The 20,197-nt window shown below is 43.2% G+C and overlaps 1 protein-coding gene across 1 annotated transcript in view; it reads left to right on the plus strand.

Moving 5' to 3' along the window:
• The window catches only part of LOC110507223 (ventricular zone-expressed PH domain-containing protein-like), a 156,891-nt gene extending 151,283 nt beyond the window's left edge, over positions 1-5,608 (plus strand). The window contains exons 14-15 of the mRNA XM_036965017.1: positions 3,268-3,321; positions 3,707-5,608. Coding sequence (XP_036820912.1) covers positions 3,268-3,321; positions 3,707-3,889 — 237 coding nt within the window. The 3' untranslated portion in view covers positions 3,890-5,608. The remainder of the gene's footprint in view (positions 1-3,267; positions 3,322-3,706) is intronic.
• Positions 5,609-20,197: the final 14,589 nt, after the last annotated feature.

The following is a 20,197-nucleotide window of genomic DNA, read 5'->3' on the forward strand; positions in this document are numbered from 1 at the left end:
GACTCTGTACCGGTACACCCTGTATATAGCCTTCACATTGACTCTGAACCGTTACACCCTGTATATAGCCTCCACATTGACTCTGAACCGTTACACCCTGTATATAGCCTTCACATTGACTCTGAACCGTTACACCCTGTATATAGCCTCCATATTGACTCTGAACCGTTACACCCTGTATATAGCCTCCACATTGACTCTGTACTGGTACCCCCTGTATATAGCCTCCACACTGACTCTGTACCGGTACCCCCTGTATATAACCTCCACATTGACTCTGTACCTGTACCCCCTGTATATAGCCTCCACATTGACTCTGTACCGGTACCCCCTGTATATAGCCTCCACATTGACTCTGTACCGGTACCCCCTGTATATAGCCTCCACACTGACTCGGTACCAGTACCCCCTGTATATAGCCTCCACATTGACTCTGTACCGGTACCCCCTGTATATGGCCTCCACATTAACTCTGTACCGGTACCCCCTGTATATAGCCTCCACATTAACTCTGTACCGGTACCCCCTGTATATAGCCTCCACATTGACTCTGTACCGTTACACCCTGTATATAGCCTCCACATTGACTCTGTACCGGTACCCCCTGTATATAGCCTCCACATTGACTCTGTACCGGTACCCCTTGTATATGGCCTCCACATTAACTCTGTACCGGTACCCCCTGTATATAGCCTCCACATTAACTCTGTACCGGTACCCCCTGTATATAGCCTCCACATTGACTCTGTACCGTTACACCCTGTATATAGCCTCCACATTGACTCTGTACCGGTACCCCCTGTATATAGCCTCCACATTGACTCTGTACCGGTACCCCCTGTATATAGCCTCCACATTGACTCTGTACTGGTACCCCCTGTATATAGCCTCCACATTGACTCTGTACCGGTACCCCCTGCATATAGCCTCCACATTGACTCTGTACCGGTACCCCCTGTATATAGCCTCCACATTGACTCTGTACCGGTACCCCCTGTATATAGCCTCCACATTGACTCTGTACTGGTACCCCCTGTATATAGCCTCCACATTGACTCTGTACCGGTACCCCCTGCATATAGCCTCCACATTGACTCTGTACCGGTACCCCCTGTATATAGCCTCCACATTGACTCTGTACCGGTACACCCTGTATATAGCCTCCACATTGACTCTCTACCGGTACCCCCTGTATATAGCCTCCACATTGACTCTGTACCGGTACCCCCTGTATATAGCCTCCACATTGACTCTGTACCGGTACCCCCTGTATATAACCTCCACATTGACTCTGTACCGGTACCCCCTGTATATAGCCTCCACATTGACTCTGTACCGGTACCCCCTGTATATAGCCTTGCTATTGTTATTATACTGCTGCTCTTTAATTATTTGTTACTTTTATTTTTTCTTAAAACAGCAGTGTTGTTTAGGGCTTGTAAGTAAGCATTTCACTGTAGTCGTTGCATGTGGCTGTAGTCGGTTTAGTCTGTGTTGTAGTCGGTGCATGTTGCTGTAGTCGGTGTAGTCTGTGTTGTAGTCGGTGCATGTTGCTGTAGTCGGTGTAGTCTGTGTTGTAGTCGTTGCATGTGGCTGTAGTCGGTGTAGTCTGTGTTGTAGTCGGTGCATGTGGCTGTAGTCAGTGTAGTCTGTGTTGTAGTCGGTGCATGTTGCTGTAGTCGGTATAGTCTGTGTTGTAGTCGGTGCATGTGGCTGTAGTCGGTGTAGTCTGTGTTGTAGTCGGTGCATGTTGCTGTAGTCGGTGTAGTCTGTGTTGTAGTCGGTGCATGTGGCTGTAGTCATTGTAGTCTGTGTTGTAGTCGGTGCATGTGGCTGTAGTCGGTGTAGTCTGTGTTGTAGTCGGTGCATGTTGCTGTAGTCGGTGTAGTCTGTGTTGTAGTCGGTGCATGTTGCTGTAGTCGGTGTAGTCTGTGTTGTAGTCGTTGCATGTGGCTGTAGTCGGTGTAATCTGTGTTGTAGTCGGTGTAGTCTGTGCATGTGGCTGTAGTCGGTGTAATCTGTGTTGTAGTCAGTGTAGTCTGTGTTGTAGTCGGTGCATGTGGCTGTAGTCGGTGTAGTCTGTGTTGTAGTCGGTGCATGTTGCTGTAGTCGGTGTAGTCTGTGTTGTAGTCGTTGCATGTGGCTGTAGTCAGTGTAATCTGTGTTGTAGTCGGTGTAGTCTGTGTTGTAGTCGTTGCATGTGGCTGTAGTCGGTGTAGTCTGTGTTGTAGTCATTGCATGTGGCTGTTGTCGGTGTAGTCTGTGTTGTAGTCGGTGCATGTGGCTGTAGTCTGTGTTGTAGTCGGTGCATGTGGCTGTAGTCGTTGCATGTGGCTGTAGTCTGTGTAGTCGGTAATTGTAGTCTTTGCATGTGGCTGTAGTCGGTGTTGTAGTCGGTGCATGTGGCTGTAGTCGGTGTAGTCGGTGTTGTAGTCGGTGCATGTGGCTGTAGTCAGTGTAGTCTGTGTTGTAGTCGGTGCATGTTGCTGTAGTCAGTGTAGTCTGTGTTGTTGTCGGTGCATGTGGCTGTAGTCAGTGTAGTCTGTGTTGTAGTCGGTGCATGTGGCTGTAGTCAGTGTAGTCTGTGTTGTAGTCGGTGCATGTGGCTGTAGTCTGTGTAGTCGGTAATTGTAGTCTTTGCATGTGGCTGTAGTCGGTGTTGTAGTCGGTGCATGTGGCTGTAGTCGGTGTTGTAGTCGGTGCATGTGGCTGTAGTCAGTGTAGTGGGTGTTGTAGTCGGTGCATATGGCTAATTAACATTTTATTTGATTCATCATGTGTAGTGGTGATAGTGAAACGACATAAAATGCCATTCATCATGTTTTTTGTTTTATTTAACCTTTATTTAATCAGGAGGACTATAGAGTGCAGTGCTGTGTCTTATAAGGAGCATTGGTGACAAATCTGATGGCCGAATGGTAAAGAACATCTAGCCGCTCGAGAGCACACTTACCTGCCGATCTATAAATTACATCTCCGTAATCTAACATGGGTAGGATGGTCATCTGAATCAGGGTTAGTTTGGCAGCTGGGGTGAAAGAGGAGCGGTTACGATAGAGGAAACCAAGTCTAGATTTAACTTTAGCCTGCAGCTTTGATATGTGCTGAGAGAAGGACAGTGTACCGGTGTAGTGGTGATAGTGAAACGACATCAATAGAATTGGATTGCTGCTCCAAAGTGTGCATTTATAACTATTTATTAATGTTTAACTAGAATCTCTCCATGTTGCTGAAAGGTTTATCTCTGTCCTGTCTTGTCTACTACAGAAGGATGAGCTAGACGACAGCACCATCGAGCTGAGCAAAGTGCAGAGCGTCAAGGTGGGTGAACTTCCAAGTCCATTCATGTAACAACAATTCCATTCATACCCTTTGTCCACTTCTGATAACCCTCTCTCCTGTCTGTCTCTTCGCCTGTCTGTCTGTCTGTCTCTTCGCCTGTCTGTCTGTCTGTCTGTCTGTCTGTCTGTCTGTCTGTCTGTCTGTCTGTCTGTCTGTCTGTCTGCCTGTCTGTCTGTCTGTCTGTCTGTCTGTCTGTCTGTCTGTCTGTCTGTCTGTCTGTCTGTCTGTCTGTCTGTCTGTCTGTCTGTCTGTCTGTCTGTCTGTCTGTCTGCCTGTCTGTCTGTCTGTCTGCCTGTCTGTCTGTCTGCCTGTCTGTCTGTCTGCCTGTCTGTCTGTCTGTCTGTCTGTCTGTCTGTCTGTCCAGGTGGTGGCTAAGAAGCGACGTGAGCGGGGTCTCCCTCGGGCCTTTGAGATCTTCACGGACAGTAAAACATACGTCCTGAAGGCTCGTGATGAGAAGCATGCTGAGGAGTGGCTCCAGTGTATTAATGTTGCCGTGGCCCAGGCCAGAGAGAGAGAGAACAGAGAGGCCACCACCTACCTGTGACCTTGTGACCTGGAAGATATTCTACTGTGACCCGTTCCTGACCCAGAAACACAACATACAGCCCCGCACTACTGTACCATCTACTAACAACAGCTGTGATGTCAACTGTTTCTGGTCATCTGACAGCTGTGGGGTAGCGAAGACTGATATCCTGACATCATTACCAGAATTTAGTCAAACACTTATATAGGGTATTGTTTCAGTATTTACAGCAATAAGGATCTTACTAGCAAGCAATATGGACCTTCTATTTCCAGCAATAACAATCTACATAGTAAACCTAGCAATAAGAGCTCAATATGAACAGCATGAGAAAACTAAGATGAAAACCCCCTAATAGATAGCATATGAGAGCGTTCTACAGCAAACAAACAGATTTACTGTTATTAGCATTTAGCAGTATAATGTATTAATAAATCGTCATTTAGCAGTATAATTTATTAATATACCGTCATTTAGCAGTATAATGTATTAATATACTGTCATTTAGCAGTATAATGTATTAATAAATCGTCATTTAGCAGTATAATGTATTAATAAATCGTCATTTAGCAGTATAATGTATTAATAAATCGTCATTTAGCAGTATAATTTATTAATAAACCGTCATTTAGCAGTATAATTTATTAATAAACCGTCATTTAGCAGTATAATGTATTAATATACCGTCATTTAAAAAGGACCCAGTGGTGTAATATAGTGAGCTACAAAAGTAATGAGAAAGTTACAGACGCACCAATATCATACCTTCAAGAGGTATGCTAACCTTTCACCCTTACAATAACAGGGGAAATTAGCATTTTTCGGCGGGGGTATGACATTTGTGCATCTGTGATTCATTCAGGATTATCCGTAATCATGGTCACATCCACATTAATGTAGATGTGTTTAGAAAACATATTATATTATTATTTACAATAAAAGTGACTCCAAAATGACACAATACCTGATTTATCAGTCATTTCTATTGGGCACAAAAGAATCTGAAACACAACCAAAACTAACAGAAAATGAAGTCAGTCACAAGCTTGTTGGGACCAAATGCTTAACTTTTTACTACTTTACTACTTTCTAAACGGTTCATCCGATATGGATGAAAATACCCTCAATTGAAAGCTGACAACCTGCACGTTAATCTCATAGTCATTGTATCATTTCAAATCCAAAGTGCCGGAGTACAGAGCCGAAAATGCGTCACTGTCCCAATACGTTTGGAGCTCATTGTATGTCATAGTTCATAAATGAACAGACTAGTCCTCTGGAGGTCTTAGCAGAGGCTCAGAACAACAGTGGGTGATATGGACCACACTGCTGGGGGCTTTATAACTACGTTTTCCCGATAGGACACGCTCTTCTATGGAGAAACATGTTTATTGGCAAAGCTATCATCTTTTTATTCTCTTGCCTTTTGTTTCAAGAAAATAGTTGTTTGTCTGTGTGTGTGTGTGTGTGTGTGTGTGTGTGTGTGTGTGTGTGTGTGTGTGTGTGTGTGTGTGTGTGTGTGTGTGTGTGTGTGTGTGTGTGTGTGTGTGTGTGTGTGTGTGTGTGTGTGTGTGTACAATGATGAGCATTGTTGACATTTCTGACTTGTCCATTAATAACTATACATTAAACCTATTGTTTGCAGAACTCTCTCTCATCACACTGGAGTCTACTATCCCTCCCCTAATTGGAGTAACTAGTGAACAACAACTCTTAGGCTTCTACTTCCAGCTTATACATACCAAATCAAATTGTATTTGTCACATACACATGGTTAGCAGATGTTAATGCGAGTGTAGCGAAATGCTTGTGCTTCTAGTTCCGACAATGCAGTAATAACCAACGAGTAATCTAACCTAACAATTTCACACTACCTTATACACACAAGTGTAAAGGGATAAAGAATATGTACATAAAGATATATGGATGAGGGATGGTACAGAACGGCATAGGCAAGATGCAGTAGATGGTATCGAGTACAGTATATACATGTGAGATGAGTAATGTAGGGTATGTAAACATAAAAGTGGCATCGTTTAAAGTGGCTAGTGATACATGTATTACATAAAGATGGCAAGATGCAGTAGATGGTATCGAGTACAGTATATACATATGAAATGAGTAATGTAGGGTATGTAAACATTATATTAAGTGACATTGTTTAAAGTGGCTAGAGATATATTTATTACCTTCATTTTCCATTATTAAAGTGGCTGGAGTTGAGTCAGTGTGTTGGCAGCAGCCACTCAATGTTAGTGGTGGCTGTTTAACAGTCTGATGGCCTTGAGATAGAAGCTGTTTTTCAGTCTCTCGGTCCCTGCTTTGATGCACCTGTACTGACCTCGCCTTCTGGATGATAGCGGGGTGAACAGGCAGTGGCTCGGGTGGTTGTTGTCCTTGATGATCTTTTTGTCCTTCCTGTGACATCGGGTGGTGTAGGTGTCCTGGAGGGCAGGTAGTTTGCCCCGGTGATGCGTTGTGCAGACCTCACTACCCTCTGGAGAGCCTATTTTACAATAGTAATCTTTTGTTTGTTTTTAGTCCTTAAGCTATTCTCAACCCCTCCCATTTATCTCTGAAGACCACCCAGATTGTATTTCTATTTGCCATATACTTGCCAGCACAGACAGTGCCTTGCGAAAGTATTCGGCCCCCTTGAACTTTGCGACCTTTTGCCACATTTCAGGCTTCAAACATAAAGATATAAAACTGTATTTTTTTGTGAAGAATCAACAACAAGTGGGACACAATCATGAAGTGGAACGACATTTATTGGATATTTCAAACTTTTTTAACAAATCAAAAACTGAAAAATTGGGTGTGCAAAATTATTCAGCCCCCTTAAGTTAATACTTTGTAGCGCCACCTTTTGCTGCGATTACAGCTGTAAGTCGCTTGGGGTATGTCTCTATCAGTTTTGCACATTGAGAGACTGACATTTTTTCCCATTCCTCCTTGCAAAACAGCTCGAGCTCAGTGAGGTTGGATGGAGAGCATTTGTGAACAGCAGTTTTCAGTTCTTTCCACAGGTTCTCGATTGGATTCAGGTCTGGACTTTGACTTGGCCATTCTAACACCTGGATATGTTTATTTTTGAACCATTCCATTGTAGATTTTGCTTTATGTTTTGGATCATTGTCTTGTTGGAAGACAAATCTCTGTCCCAGTCTCAGGTCTTTTGCAGACTCCATCAGGTTTTCTTCCAGAATGGTCCTGTATTTGGCTCCATCCATCTTCCCATCAATTTTAACCATCTTCCCTGTCCCTGCTGAAGAAAAGCAGGCCCAAACCATGATGCTGCCACCACCATGTTTGACAGTGGAGATGGTGTGTTCAGGGTGATGAGCTGTGTTGCTTTTACGCCAAACATAAAGTTTTGCATTGCTGCCAAAAAGTTCAATTTTGGTTTCATCTGACCAGAGCACCTTCTTCCACATGTTTGGTGTGTCTCCCAGGTGGCTTGTGGCAAACTTTAAACAACACTTTTTATGGATATCTTGGCTTTCTTCTTGCCACTCTTCCATAAAGGCCAGATTTGTGCAATATACGACTGATTGTTGTCCTATGGACAGAGTCTCCCACCTCAGCTGTAGATCTCTGCAGTTCATCCAGAGTGATCATGGGCCTCTTGGCTGCATCTCTGATCAGTCTTCTCCTTGTATGAGCTGAAAGTTTAGAGGGACGGCCAGGTCTTGGTAGATTTGCAGTGGTCTGATACTCCTTCCATTTCAATATTATCGCTTGCACAGTGCTCCTTGGGATGTTTAAAGCTTGGGAAATCTTTTTGTATCCAAATCCAGCTTTAAACTTCTTCACAACAGTATCTCGGACCTGCCTGGTGTGTTCCTTGTTCTTCATGATGCTCTCTGCGCTATCACAGTGCAGGTGCATTTATACGGAGACTTGATCACACACAGGTGGATTGTATTTATCATCATTAGTAATTTAGGTCAACATTGGATCATTCAGAGATCCTCACTGAACTTCTGGAGAGAGTTTGCTGCACTGAAAGTAAAGGGGCTGAATAATTTTGCACGCCCAATTTTTCAGTTTTTGATTTGTTAAAAAAGTTTGAAATATCCAATAAATGTCGTTCCACTTCATGATTGTGTCCCACTTGTTGTTGATTCTTCACAAAAAAAATACAGTTTTATATCTTTATGTTTGAAGCCTGAAATGTGGCAAAAGGTCGCAAAGTTCAAGGGGTCCGAATACTTTCGCAAGGCACTGTATACTGTGCTGTTTCACCAAACTTCTGAACCTACTGTAAATACATTTTACTTTAGTTTATCATGTTATTTTTAGTCCTACCCTTCACCTCCACTCAGCTTTCCAATGAACCCATTGACTTGCCTGAATGAGCAATGCGTTCTAGAATCTGAACGAATTATACAATACACTCACAAACTGCTGACAAAATCTAAGAATTGGACCGGAGATTTCCTTGTGGGTTCAGAACCAGCACCAGCTATCATAATGAATTAACTGTTTCTGTGGACGATGCAGCCAGTTAAGTCATTTTGAATGATTTGTAAGTGTAGATGATGTACACTCAGTGGTCATTTTATTAGGTACACCCAGTGGTCATTTTATTAGGTACACACAGTGGTCAGTTTATTAGGTACACCCAGTGGTCAGTTTATTAGGTACACCCAGTGGTCATTTTATTAGGTACACCCAGTGGTCAGTTTTTTAGGTACACCCAGTGGTCAGTTTATTAGGTACACACAGTGGTCAGTATATTAGGTACACCCAGTGGTCAGTTTATTAGGTACACACAGTGGTCAGTATATTAGGTACACACAGTGGTCAGTGTATTAGGTACACCCAGTGGTCAGTATATTAGGTACACACAGTGGTCAGTGTATTAGGTACAAACAGTGGTCAGTGTATTAGGTACACCCAGTGGTCAGTATATTAGGTACACACAGTGGTCAGTATATTAGGTACAAACAGTGGTCAGTATATTAGGTACACCCAGTGGTCAGTATATTAGGTACACACAGTGGTCAGTATATTAGGTACACACAGTGGTCAGTGTATTAGGTACACTCAGTGGTCAGTTTATTAGGTACACACAGTGGTCAGTATATTAGGTACACACAGTGGTCAGTGTATTAGGTACACCCAGTGGTCAGTATATTAGGTACACACAGTGGTCAGTATATTAGGTACACACAGTGGTCAGTGTATTAGGTACACCCAGTGGTCAGTTTATTAGGTACACACAGTGGTCAGTGTATTAGGTACAAACAGTGGTCAGTGTATTAGGTACACCCAGTGGTCAGTATATTAGGTACACACAGTGGTCAGTATATTAGGTACAAACAGTGGTCAGTATATTAGGTACACCCAGTGGTCAGTATATTAGGTACACACAGTGGTCAGTATATTAGGTACACACAGTGGTCAGTGTATTAGGTACACTCAGTGGTCAGTTTATTAGGTACACCCAGTGGTCAGTTTATTAGGTACACACAGTGGTCAGTTTATTAGGTACAAACAGTGGTCAGTGTATTAGGTACACCCAGTGGTCAGTATATTAGGTACACACAGTGGTCAGTATATTAGGTACACACAGTGGTCAGTGTATTAGGTACACTCAGTGGTCAGTTTATTAGGTACACACAGTGGTCAGTGTATTAGGTACACCCAGTGGTCAGTTTATTACTGTAATACTCTACACCCCCTCAGTAGTCATAGAGACCAGAGAAACCCTGTAATACTCTACACCCCCTCAGTGGTCATAGAGACCAGAGAAACGCTGTAATACTCTACACCCCCTCAGTGGTCATAGAGACCAGAGAAACCCTGTAATACTCTACACCCCCTCAGTGGTCATAGAGACCAGAGAAACCCTGTAATACTCTACACCCCCTCAGTGGTCATAGAGAACGGAGAAACCCTGTAATACTCTACACCCCCTCGAAGCAGAGACCTAGAGACACAAAGCATGGAGCCTGGACTAGCTGAAGCGTTAGCCAGCACTCTACCATTAGTTACCATGTGAGGTATGCCTGTGTCAAGTAAGTGGCTGTGTTTTAGCCCAGCTCCTGTGCCACGTCTAGATGTGTGTAAATAGTGTCTATTCAGGGCAGGCCTGTTTCCTGTAGCCCTGTGGCTCTCTAGGTGAATGTTGGGTCTACATTGCCTGCTACACGGCCTGCTGCATGGCCTGCTCTGTAATGCTAAAGTAGTGTCAGCCGTAACAGCAGAGCAGAGTGCCGGGCCGGGCCGGGATTTCTCACATGGATCAGCTTACACATGTATGTTTCTCTAACGACCTCTTCTGGGACTGACCTGGCAGTCACCGGAGCCGACGTTTGCTTACAACAATTATTTACATCACACCTTTCTCCTCCTCAGCCCTTCTCCTCCTCCTCCTCCCTGACCCAATTACACAGCTCTGCTCAGGCCCCAGAATCTCACAGCCAGTAGCACAGTCCACTAGTGATACTGGCAATACTTATTGTAGCAGTGCAAACTCTGTTTAAGTGCAGTACAGTTCAACATTCCTAATTCAATGAGCCTATGTTCTTTTGACTCGCTCCAGATATCCATTGTCTTACGTCAGGTGGCGTCACTCCTACGCGCCGCTCGTCCCTCAACCGCAGGTGGAATCGACACACTATCTGATGTAGGACAATGCCAGATATCAACATGCTAGTGTTCACCCATATTGCAGGGGTGGACTATGTATTCCCATACAGTATGTCCATATTCTAGCTAGACTCCGTTCCCTGCCATGCCAACCCATCGCGAAATCACGACACAGAAGTCTGTGCGTCAGCCACTACACTATGGTGCCATGGTGATGACGTCATCATTTTACTACTGCGTCGATTTCTGAACGTTTGAAGACAATGTCTTGTGAATATTCTAGAACCATTTATGTAAACACTTTTTCCTCTCCCGTCACTGCCATCTTGCCCTAGATCCAGAGCTTCTCGGGGTCTTTGAGCCAAAATGAGTCGTTGTTTTGTTGTGTTTCTTCATAACTGAATGCATTTACAGGCAGCTGTGTAAATAGAGTTTCCTGTTATGGGGGCATTAAGACGATACATACGGTATGTGTATATTAGTGTTGTCTCTTAAGTCTTTCTGTGACAATGAAAAACGTCTATGCTCGTGAGAGCCATTCCACGCTAGGAGCCTTCAGTAGTATGTAAAACGATCCTGTTTAGATTCAATAACACAAAGGAAGTGTACTGTTCTAGACTACACCAATAATCACAGATTTTGTATCTTTGAACAGAATTTACAAAAAGTATTAATGTTTTTTCAATGTATGGTATAACTGATTTTCACTATAGAGAAAATTGTAGATGACATGATAACAAACTTCTATTGTGTTTTTTTTTATGTTAGATTGTATTAATAACCACTTGGTTTTCATTTCGAGGACAGTATTTATTTTTCCTGTATTCTGAAATCATGCCTGAAAAAACAGCTGATGCTTAATGCTTAGTGAAATAGATTTTCTATGCATCACTTTAATATCGTATGTTCTTGTTTTTCTGTACAACAATATCACTGGAAAGACAAATTAATGGTGTAGCTTCTTTATGATAGAATAATATTAAGACGTCTTACATTTCTGCCTGTTACATGTCTGACTCTGTCCTGTGTTTCTGCCTTCATGCCTCAGTTACATGTCTGACTCTGTCCTGTGTTTCTGCCTTCATGCCTCAGTTGCATGTCTGACTCTGTCCTGTGTTTCTGCCTTCATGCCTTAGTTACATCTCTGACTCTGCCCTGTGTTCTCACTCTAAGGATTATTAAATATCATCAATAAAATGAAGAGGTTTATCATTCAAAATCACACAACTTCATAGCACCCATAGCTAATGTGAAAATGGTTCTAAAACAGAGATGGTAAATGACAGAAGTAGTGATATATTACAGGATACAAAAGGAAACCCAGCTGCGAGCAGCCCAGTGACGCGAGCATTCCAGACGGGCTAAATGCATTGTATACTCACTCTGAGGCAAGCAACACTGAAGCATGCATGAGAGCACCAGATGTTCCGGACGACAGTGTGATCATGTTCTCCGTAGCCGATGTGAGCAAGACCTTTAAACAGGTCAACATTCTCAAAGCCGCGGGGCCAGATGGATTACCAGGATGTGTACTCAAAGTGTCTTCACTGACATTTACAAACTGTCTCTGACCGAGTCTGTTGGTAACCTGCCTAAATGAGTGCCCGTAGCACTCATGTTGGTAGCCATGAAGTGCTTTGAAAGGCTGGTCATGGCTGACATCAACATCATCATGCCGGAAACCCTAGACGCACCCCAATTTGCATACCACCCCAACAGATCCACAGATGACGCAATCTCAATCGCACTCCACACTGCCATTTCCCACCTGGACAAAAGGAACACCTATGAGAGAATGCTGTTCATTGACTACAGCTCAGCGTTCAACACCAAAGTGCCCACAAAGCTCATCACTAAGCTGAGGACCCTGGGACTAAACACCTCCCTCTGCAACTGGATCCTGGACTTCCTGACGGGCCGCCCCCAGGTAGGGAGGGTAGGCAACAACACATCTGCCACGCTGATCCTCAACACGTGGGCTCCTCAGGGGTGCATGCTGAGTCCCCTCCGTGACTTTCTGTTCACCCACGACTGCATGGCCAAACATGACTCCAACACCATCATTAAGTTGGCTGACAACACAACAGTGATCATCGACAACGATGAGACAGCCTATAGGGAGGAGGTCAGAGACCTGGCAGTGTGGTGCCAGGACAACAACCTCTACCTCAATGTGAGCAAGACAAAAGAGCTGATCTTGGACTACAGGAAAAGGTGTGCCAAACAGGGCCCCATTAACATTGACAGGGCTGTAGTGGAGCGGATCGAGATTTTCAAGTTCACCAACAAACTATCATGGTCCAAACACACCAACACAGTTTTGAAGAGGGCACGACAACACTTTTTTCCCCCTCAGGAGACTGAAAAGATTTGGCATGGGTCCCCATATCCTCAAAAAGTTCTACAGCTGCACCATCGAGAGCATCCTGACCGGTTGTATCACCACCTTGTAATGAAACTGCTCGGCATCTGACCACAAGGCACTACAGGGGGTAATGCTTATGGCCCAGTACATCACTGGGGCCAAGCTTCCTGCCATCCAGGGCCTATATACTAGGCGGTGTCAGGGGAAGGCCCAAAGAATTGTCTCCAGTCACCCAAGTCAACCAAGTCATAGACTGTTCTCTCTGCTACCGCACGGCAAGCGGTACCGGATCGCCAAGTCTAGGACCAAAAGGCTCCTTAAAAGCTTCTTCCACCAAGCCGTAAGACTGCTAAACAATTAATCAAATGGCCACCCGGGCTATTCAACCCCTTTGTTTTTACACTGCTGCTCATCACTGTTTATTAGCTATGCATAGTCCCTTTACAAATGACCTCGACTAACCTGTACCCCCACACATTGACTCGGTACCGGTACCCCCTCGTTATTGTAATATTCTTGTGTTATTTTTCTTTTTTTTTCTTCACTTTAGTTGATTTACTAAATATTTCCTTAACTCTTATTTCTTGAACTGCATTGTTGGTTAAGGACTTGTAAGTAAGCATTTCACGGTAAGGTCTACCTACACCTGTTGTATTCAGCATTTCACGGTAAGGTCTACCTACACCTGTTGTATTCAGCATTTCACGGTAAGGTCTACCTACACCTGTTGTATTCAGCATTTCACGGTAAGGTCTACCTACACCTGTTGTATTCAGCATTTCACAGTAAGGTCTACCTACACCTGTTGTATTCAGCATTTCACGGTAAGGTCTACCTACACCTGTTGTATTCAGCATTTCACGGTAAGGTCTACCTACACCTGTTGTATTCAGCATTTCACGATAAGGTCTACCTACACCTGTTGTATTCAGCATTTCACGGTAAGGTCTACCTACACCTGTTGTATTCAGCATTTCACGGTAAGGTCTACCTACACCTGTTGTATTCAGCATTTCACGGTAAGGTCTACCTACACCTGTTGTATTCAGCATTTCACGGTAAGGTCTACCTACACCTGTTGTATTCAGCATTTCACGGTAAGGTCTACCTACACCTGTTGTATTCAGCATTTCACGGTAAGGTCTATCTACACCTGTTGTATTCGGCGCATATTACAAATAACATTTTATTTGATTTATCCCACCTGGTTTGAGTTCAGAGTTCTCACACGCATGGCCTATCTGGCATCTGCAGTCTGTTCTCTCTCTCTCTCTCTCACTCACTCACTCACTCACTCACACACACACACACACACACACAACACACACACACACACACACACACACCACACAACACACACACACACACGGTTGGCGTCTACTGTCTGCTGCTGCTTGAAAGGGTTTCAGCTTCTGGAGATAATTTCATCCATTCTGTACACACACACACAAGGTTTGAGTCGAGCTTCTGGTGACAATTTCAAGCATCCGTACATAAATTACAGCATGAAGAGGACAGGGTAGGACAGGCAGAGAACATCACAGAGATTCATGATTATAACCTTATTTAAAGATTCAGCTAACACTGAACAGACCAGCAATCACACACACACATAGCTTTTTTTTTCATGTGATTTTTCTGAACTTTCTGGAATACAAAATGTATTCCCATTCAAAATCCTATTTTCCCTAACCCCTAACTCCAAAACCCCTAAACTTAACCCTAAACCTCTAACCCTTAAGGATATGCTGGTGACTTGTCAGGACATTCTGGTCCTGATAATGTGGTAAACACACGCACACGCACACACACACCAGATGCCAACCATGCCATGTGATGCATGTTAGTGATGCCTGTTAGTGATGCGTGCAGATTGCTTTGATTGCACAATGCAATGGTAATGAATTCCGTTTGTAGGTCCATTCACCAGGTTTCAGAGAGTTTATATCGGCTGTAACTCAACTTTTACATGTTGAATTCATGGCGTCACCAAGCTGTCGAGTGTGTAGTAAGATTTTCATGAGCTGTTACCATGACAATGTATAATGTTTAAAAAAATGTGGCATACAGACTTCCTTATACAGCAGGGTTATGTGTTAAACGTGTTAAACACTCCTTGTGCCAATAGATGTCATTATGCTCTCATTAGAGAAATCACAAGCATTTCTGGAGACAGGTTTATCATCTGCAGAAGGGGTTGGAAGGAGCTGTGTATTCAGCAATGGGCCCATTTTAAAATGGACCATTCTGAAGACAATTGAGGCTAATTATTCATAATATGAAGAGGGATTTCTCCAACCAACATTCAAAACTAGTTCTCCATTTATGGGAATACCAGTGAATCCTCAGTTTTTCTGAGTAGAGTAAGTCGGTGGAGGGTCGGAGAATTCCCCCACAGCAAATGTAGCGTCACCAAGACCTGTCACCCAGAGATGTCAGGGTCACCAAGACCTGTCACCCGGAGATGTCAGGGTCACCAATACCTGTCACCTGGAGATGTAAGGGTCACCAAGACCTGTCACCCGGAGATGTCAGGGTCACCAAGACCTGTCACCTGGAGATGTCAGGGTCACCAAGACCTGTCACCTGGAGATGTCAGGGTCACCAAGACCTGTCACCTGGGGATGAGGAAGATTTAACACCAGGCCGAAAGCTATATGCTCTTTCTTTTTCTCTTTCTATTTTTGTCTCTCTTTCTCTCGCTGTATCTTCCCGTTCCCTCTTTCACTAAACAGTTTCTTGAAGAACACCGCCATTTGTCATCATCGAGACCTCGCTCTGCGATGATAAAGATGTATCGTCACTTCTTCCTCTTCAGTTAGATAACTGACCTGCCAACAAAACAAAAATCAAGCAACCAGAAAGAACGGTGTGAATGCCACATGGTGGCCGGGTCAGAGGCGATAAATAGCGATCTCTTTAGGTCAGCCATGTTTTACTGGAAGCGGTTGCTACAATGCAGAGAGTAGCATCGTGTCACAGTCCTGTTTAGGGTTGCACATTTACCAAAAATGGTAAATGTTTTCCAGAAATCCTGGTTTGAAGGTTCTGGATTTCCTGCTTATTCATTGCTGATTGACGAAATCTGCCAACCTTGTTTTCAGAAAATGTTGAAACCCTAGTCTTGTCATAGCCGCCACACCGAACACGGAGGAGAGTCTTTACACATGACTCCTCAATCATCGTAGAAATAGACAGACAGCGTGTAGATGTGGCCCCTCTTACTCCAAATGGGAGATGTTCACTGACCTTAAATGACATAGTGAATATTAGCCCCCAGTAGCCCTACTGTCTAACGGGGATGTACTCTTTATTAATTAAACATACTCAACACTTGTCAACATGAAAACCCATGGCAACAAAGTGGTGTGATTTTCTCTGTTATCATTCCACAGCTCCTGACTGTGTGAAGCTGATTAATGCACACTAACTCTATCTGGATTACTTAAGCACAAGTGGTTTGAAAGACATAGAAGGGGGGAGTGGGAGAAGGATGAAGAGAATTGAGAAAGTTAAGAAGAAAGACAATAGAGAGGAGCTGAATGGAGAGGAGAGAGAATGAGAGAGGAGAAGAAAGTGGGGGAGAAAGTAAAATGGGGTACAGGGAGAACAGTGGGAGGGAGGCTCTCTTCACAGAACAGCTCTCCTCCCACCAGAATGTTCTGGACCCCCTTAAAACAAGGGTTGTGTCCTTCAACCTCCCAGCGCCATGGTACATCTGTGCTACGTGCCATGAAAGCCACAGGACGACAACTAAACTCAGCAAAAAAAGAAACGTCCCTTTTTCAGGACCCAGTCTTTCAAAGATAATTCGTAAAAATCCAAATAACTTCACAGATCTTCATTGTAAAGGGAAAAGACTGGAAAGAGAACATGCATTCTTCACCATAGGTTTAACACTTTTTTGGCCCAAGCAAGTCTCTTATTGGTGTCCTTTAGTAGTGGTTTCTTTGCAGCAATTCGACCATGATTGCCTGTTCACCTAGTCTCCTCTGAACAGTTGATCTTGAGATGTGTCTGTTACATAACCTCTCTGGGATATGTGGGATGCCACCTGGCCAATAGCCAGGGAAAGTGCAGAGCGCCAAATTCAAATAAATTACTATAAAAATCAAACTTTCATTAAACTTTCATTAAATCACACATGCAATATAGCAAATTAAAGCTACACAAAGCTACATCCAGAAAAACACCGGTTCTAACTTGCGCAATGTGACTACAAAATATCTAAAAAGTTACCTGTAAACTTTGCCAAAACATTTCAAACTACTTTTGTAATACAACTTTAGGTCTTTTTTTTACGTAAATAATAGATCAAATTGAAGACGGGATGATCTGTGTTCAATACAGGAGGAAAACAAACTGTAGCTAGCTTTCTGGTCACGCGCCTCTATCTAACAGTATCTAAGTGACCCTCGTTCAAGATGGCCGTACTTCTTCATTACACAAAAGGTAAAACCTTAACCATTTTCTAAAGACTGTTGACATCCAGTGGAAGTGATAGGAACTGCAAGAAGGTCCCTTAGAAATCTGGATTCCCAATGAAAACTCATTGAAAAGTGAGTGACCTCAACAATAAACAAATCTGAATGGTTTGTCCTCGGGGTTTCGCCTGCTAAATAAGTTCTGTGATAGTCACAGACATGATTCAAACAGTTTTAGAAACTTCAGAGTGATTTCTATCCAAATCTAATGATATGCATATCTTATATTCTGGGGATGAGTAGCAGGCAGTTGAATTAGGGCATTTCATCCGGATGTGAAAATACTGCCCCCTGTCACCAAGAAGTTTAAACTTTCAAAGTTTTTGAAATTGTCGTGATTGACTGACCTTCATGTCTTAAAGTAATGAGCTGTTCTTGCCATAATATGGACTTGGTCTTTTACCAAATAGGGCTATCTTATGTACACCACCCCTATCAATTTGCCTAGTGGTTAGAGCGTTGGGCTCTAATTGGACTCAAATCCCCGAGCTGACAAGGTAAAAATATGTCATACTGCCCCTGAGCAAGGTAGCTAACCCACTGTTCCCCGGGCATCGAAGACGTGGATGTCGATTAAGGCAGCCCCTCGCACCTCTCTGATTCAGAGGGGTTGGGTTAAATGTGGAAGACACATTTCAGTTGAAGGCATTCAGTTGTACAACTGACTAGGTATCCCCCTTTCCCTACCTTGTCACAACACAACTGATTGGCTCAAACGGATTAAGAAGGAAAGAAATTCTACAAATTAACTTTTAACAAGGCACACCTGTTAATTGAAATGCATTCCAGGTGACTACATCATGAAGCTGGTTGAGAGAATGCCAAGAGTGCCAAGCTGTCATCAAGGCCAATGGTGGCTACTTTAAATTATCTCAAATATAAATGTTAGGGGTGAACTTCATTGGACCCTTCACGAAATCCAGGAATGACAACAGCTGGTGTCTGATGGCGACCAATCACTTTACCAAGTGGGTGGAGGCAATACCCATTAAGGAAGGTAAAGGAAGAGTATGTGCTCTTGTGACTGAGTTCATGAACGATAGAACCAGGTACCGATGTTACAGGTTATATTCTGTCACCAATGTTTGTTTTTTGTGTGTTTTTTTTTACAATTGTTTTTTGTTTTTCCATGGTACACAATCAGACATATTTCAATATCTTACATTGTCAATAGATATCGCTTTCCTACCCCCTCCTCCAGGTTTGGTGAATGGACCAACCAGACCCTCGAGACTGTATGGGCAAGTCCCTTGATTGGTATCAGGAAGGTAATTCTCTTCCCACACAACAGCAGCCTCCAGGCCTCCACCTGGTATGGACGGGAGCCGCAGCTGTTGATTGAGGTAAACAATGCAATTATATATACACAATTATTGCGTATACTGTAGTATTTCATAAGTGTGATTTACGTAGTGTTTACGTTGTTTGTCTATTGTTAGTTTTGTTTAACGTACTTTCAGATCACTGAAACCCCACTTCATGTGGTGGAAGTTGTCGAACCAGATCAGAATGCCTTTAAAGACCACCTTCAGGCACGGAACTACGTTTTTCACCAGGTACAAATGATTGTCCGCTGTTCATTTATTTTCCGTCCATCCAAGATAAACAAGTTTATATTTTGGGTTCTCATGGAATGTGACAGTTGAACTAAGCTCAACTTTGGGAGTATGCTTGGGATCATTGTCCATTTGGAAGACCCATTTGCGACCAATCTTTAACTTCCTGACTGATGTCTTGAGATGTTGCTTCAATATATCCACGTAATTTTCCACCCTCATGATGCCATCTATTTTGTGAAATGCACCAGTCCCTCCTGCAGCAAAAGCACCCTTGCAACATGATGCTGCCACCCCCGTGCTTCACGGTTGGGATGGTGTTCTTCGGCTTGCAAGCCTCCCCCTTTCTCCTCCAAACATAACGATGGTCATTATGGCCAAACAGTTCTATTTTTGTTACATCAGACCAGAGGATATTTTTCCAAAAAGTACGATCTTTGTCCCCATGTGCAGTTGCAAACCGTAGTCTGGCTTTATGGCGGTTTTGGAGCAGTGGCTTCTTCCTTGCTGAGCGGCCTTTCAGATTATGTCGATATAGGACTCGTTTTACTGTGGATATAGATACTTTTGTACCTGTTTCCTCCAGCATCTTCACAAGGTCCTTGCTGTTGTTCTGGGATTAATTTGCACTTTTCGCACCAAAGTACGTTCATCTCCAGGAGACAGAACGCGTCTCCTTCCTGAGCGGTATGACGGCTGAGTGGTCCCATGGTGTTTATACTTGCGTACTATTGTTTGTACAGATGATCGTGGTACCTTCAGGCGTTTGGAAATTGCTCCCAAGGATGAACCAGACTTGTGGAGGTCTAAGAGAAAAATTCTTAGGTCTTGGCTGATTTCTTTTGATTTTCCCATTATGTCAAGTAAAGAGGCACTGAGTTTGAAGGTAGGCCTTGAAATACATCCAGAGGTACACCTCCAATTGACTCAAATGATGTCAATTAGCCCATCATTTTCTGGAATTTTCCAAGCTGTTTAAAGGCACAGTCAACTTAGTGTATGTAAACTTCTGACCCACTGGAATTATGATACAGTGAATTACTAGTAAAATAATCTGTCTGTAAACAATTGTTGGAAAAATGTGTAGATGTCCTAAACGACTTGCCAAAACTATAGTTTGTTAACAAGAAATTTGTGGAGTGGTTGAAAAATGATTTTTAATGACTCCAACCTAAGTTTATGTAAACTTCCGACTTCAACTGTATGTATATATCCATTGATATATCCATTGATTCTTGAAAAATATAACTTATAAATTACTCATGAGCTTAGTTCATCTATCACACTCCATGAGAACCCAAAATATAAACTTGTTTTTCTC

The sequence above is a fragment of the Oncorhynchus mykiss genome, chromosome 27 (assembly GCF_013265735.2).
Source record: "Oncorhynchus mykiss isolate Arlee chromosome 27, USDA_OmykA_1.1, whole genome shotgun sequence".
NCBI classification, from domain to species: Eukaryota; Metazoa; Chordata; class Actinopteri; order Salmoniformes; family Salmonidae; genus Oncorhynchus; species Oncorhynchus mykiss.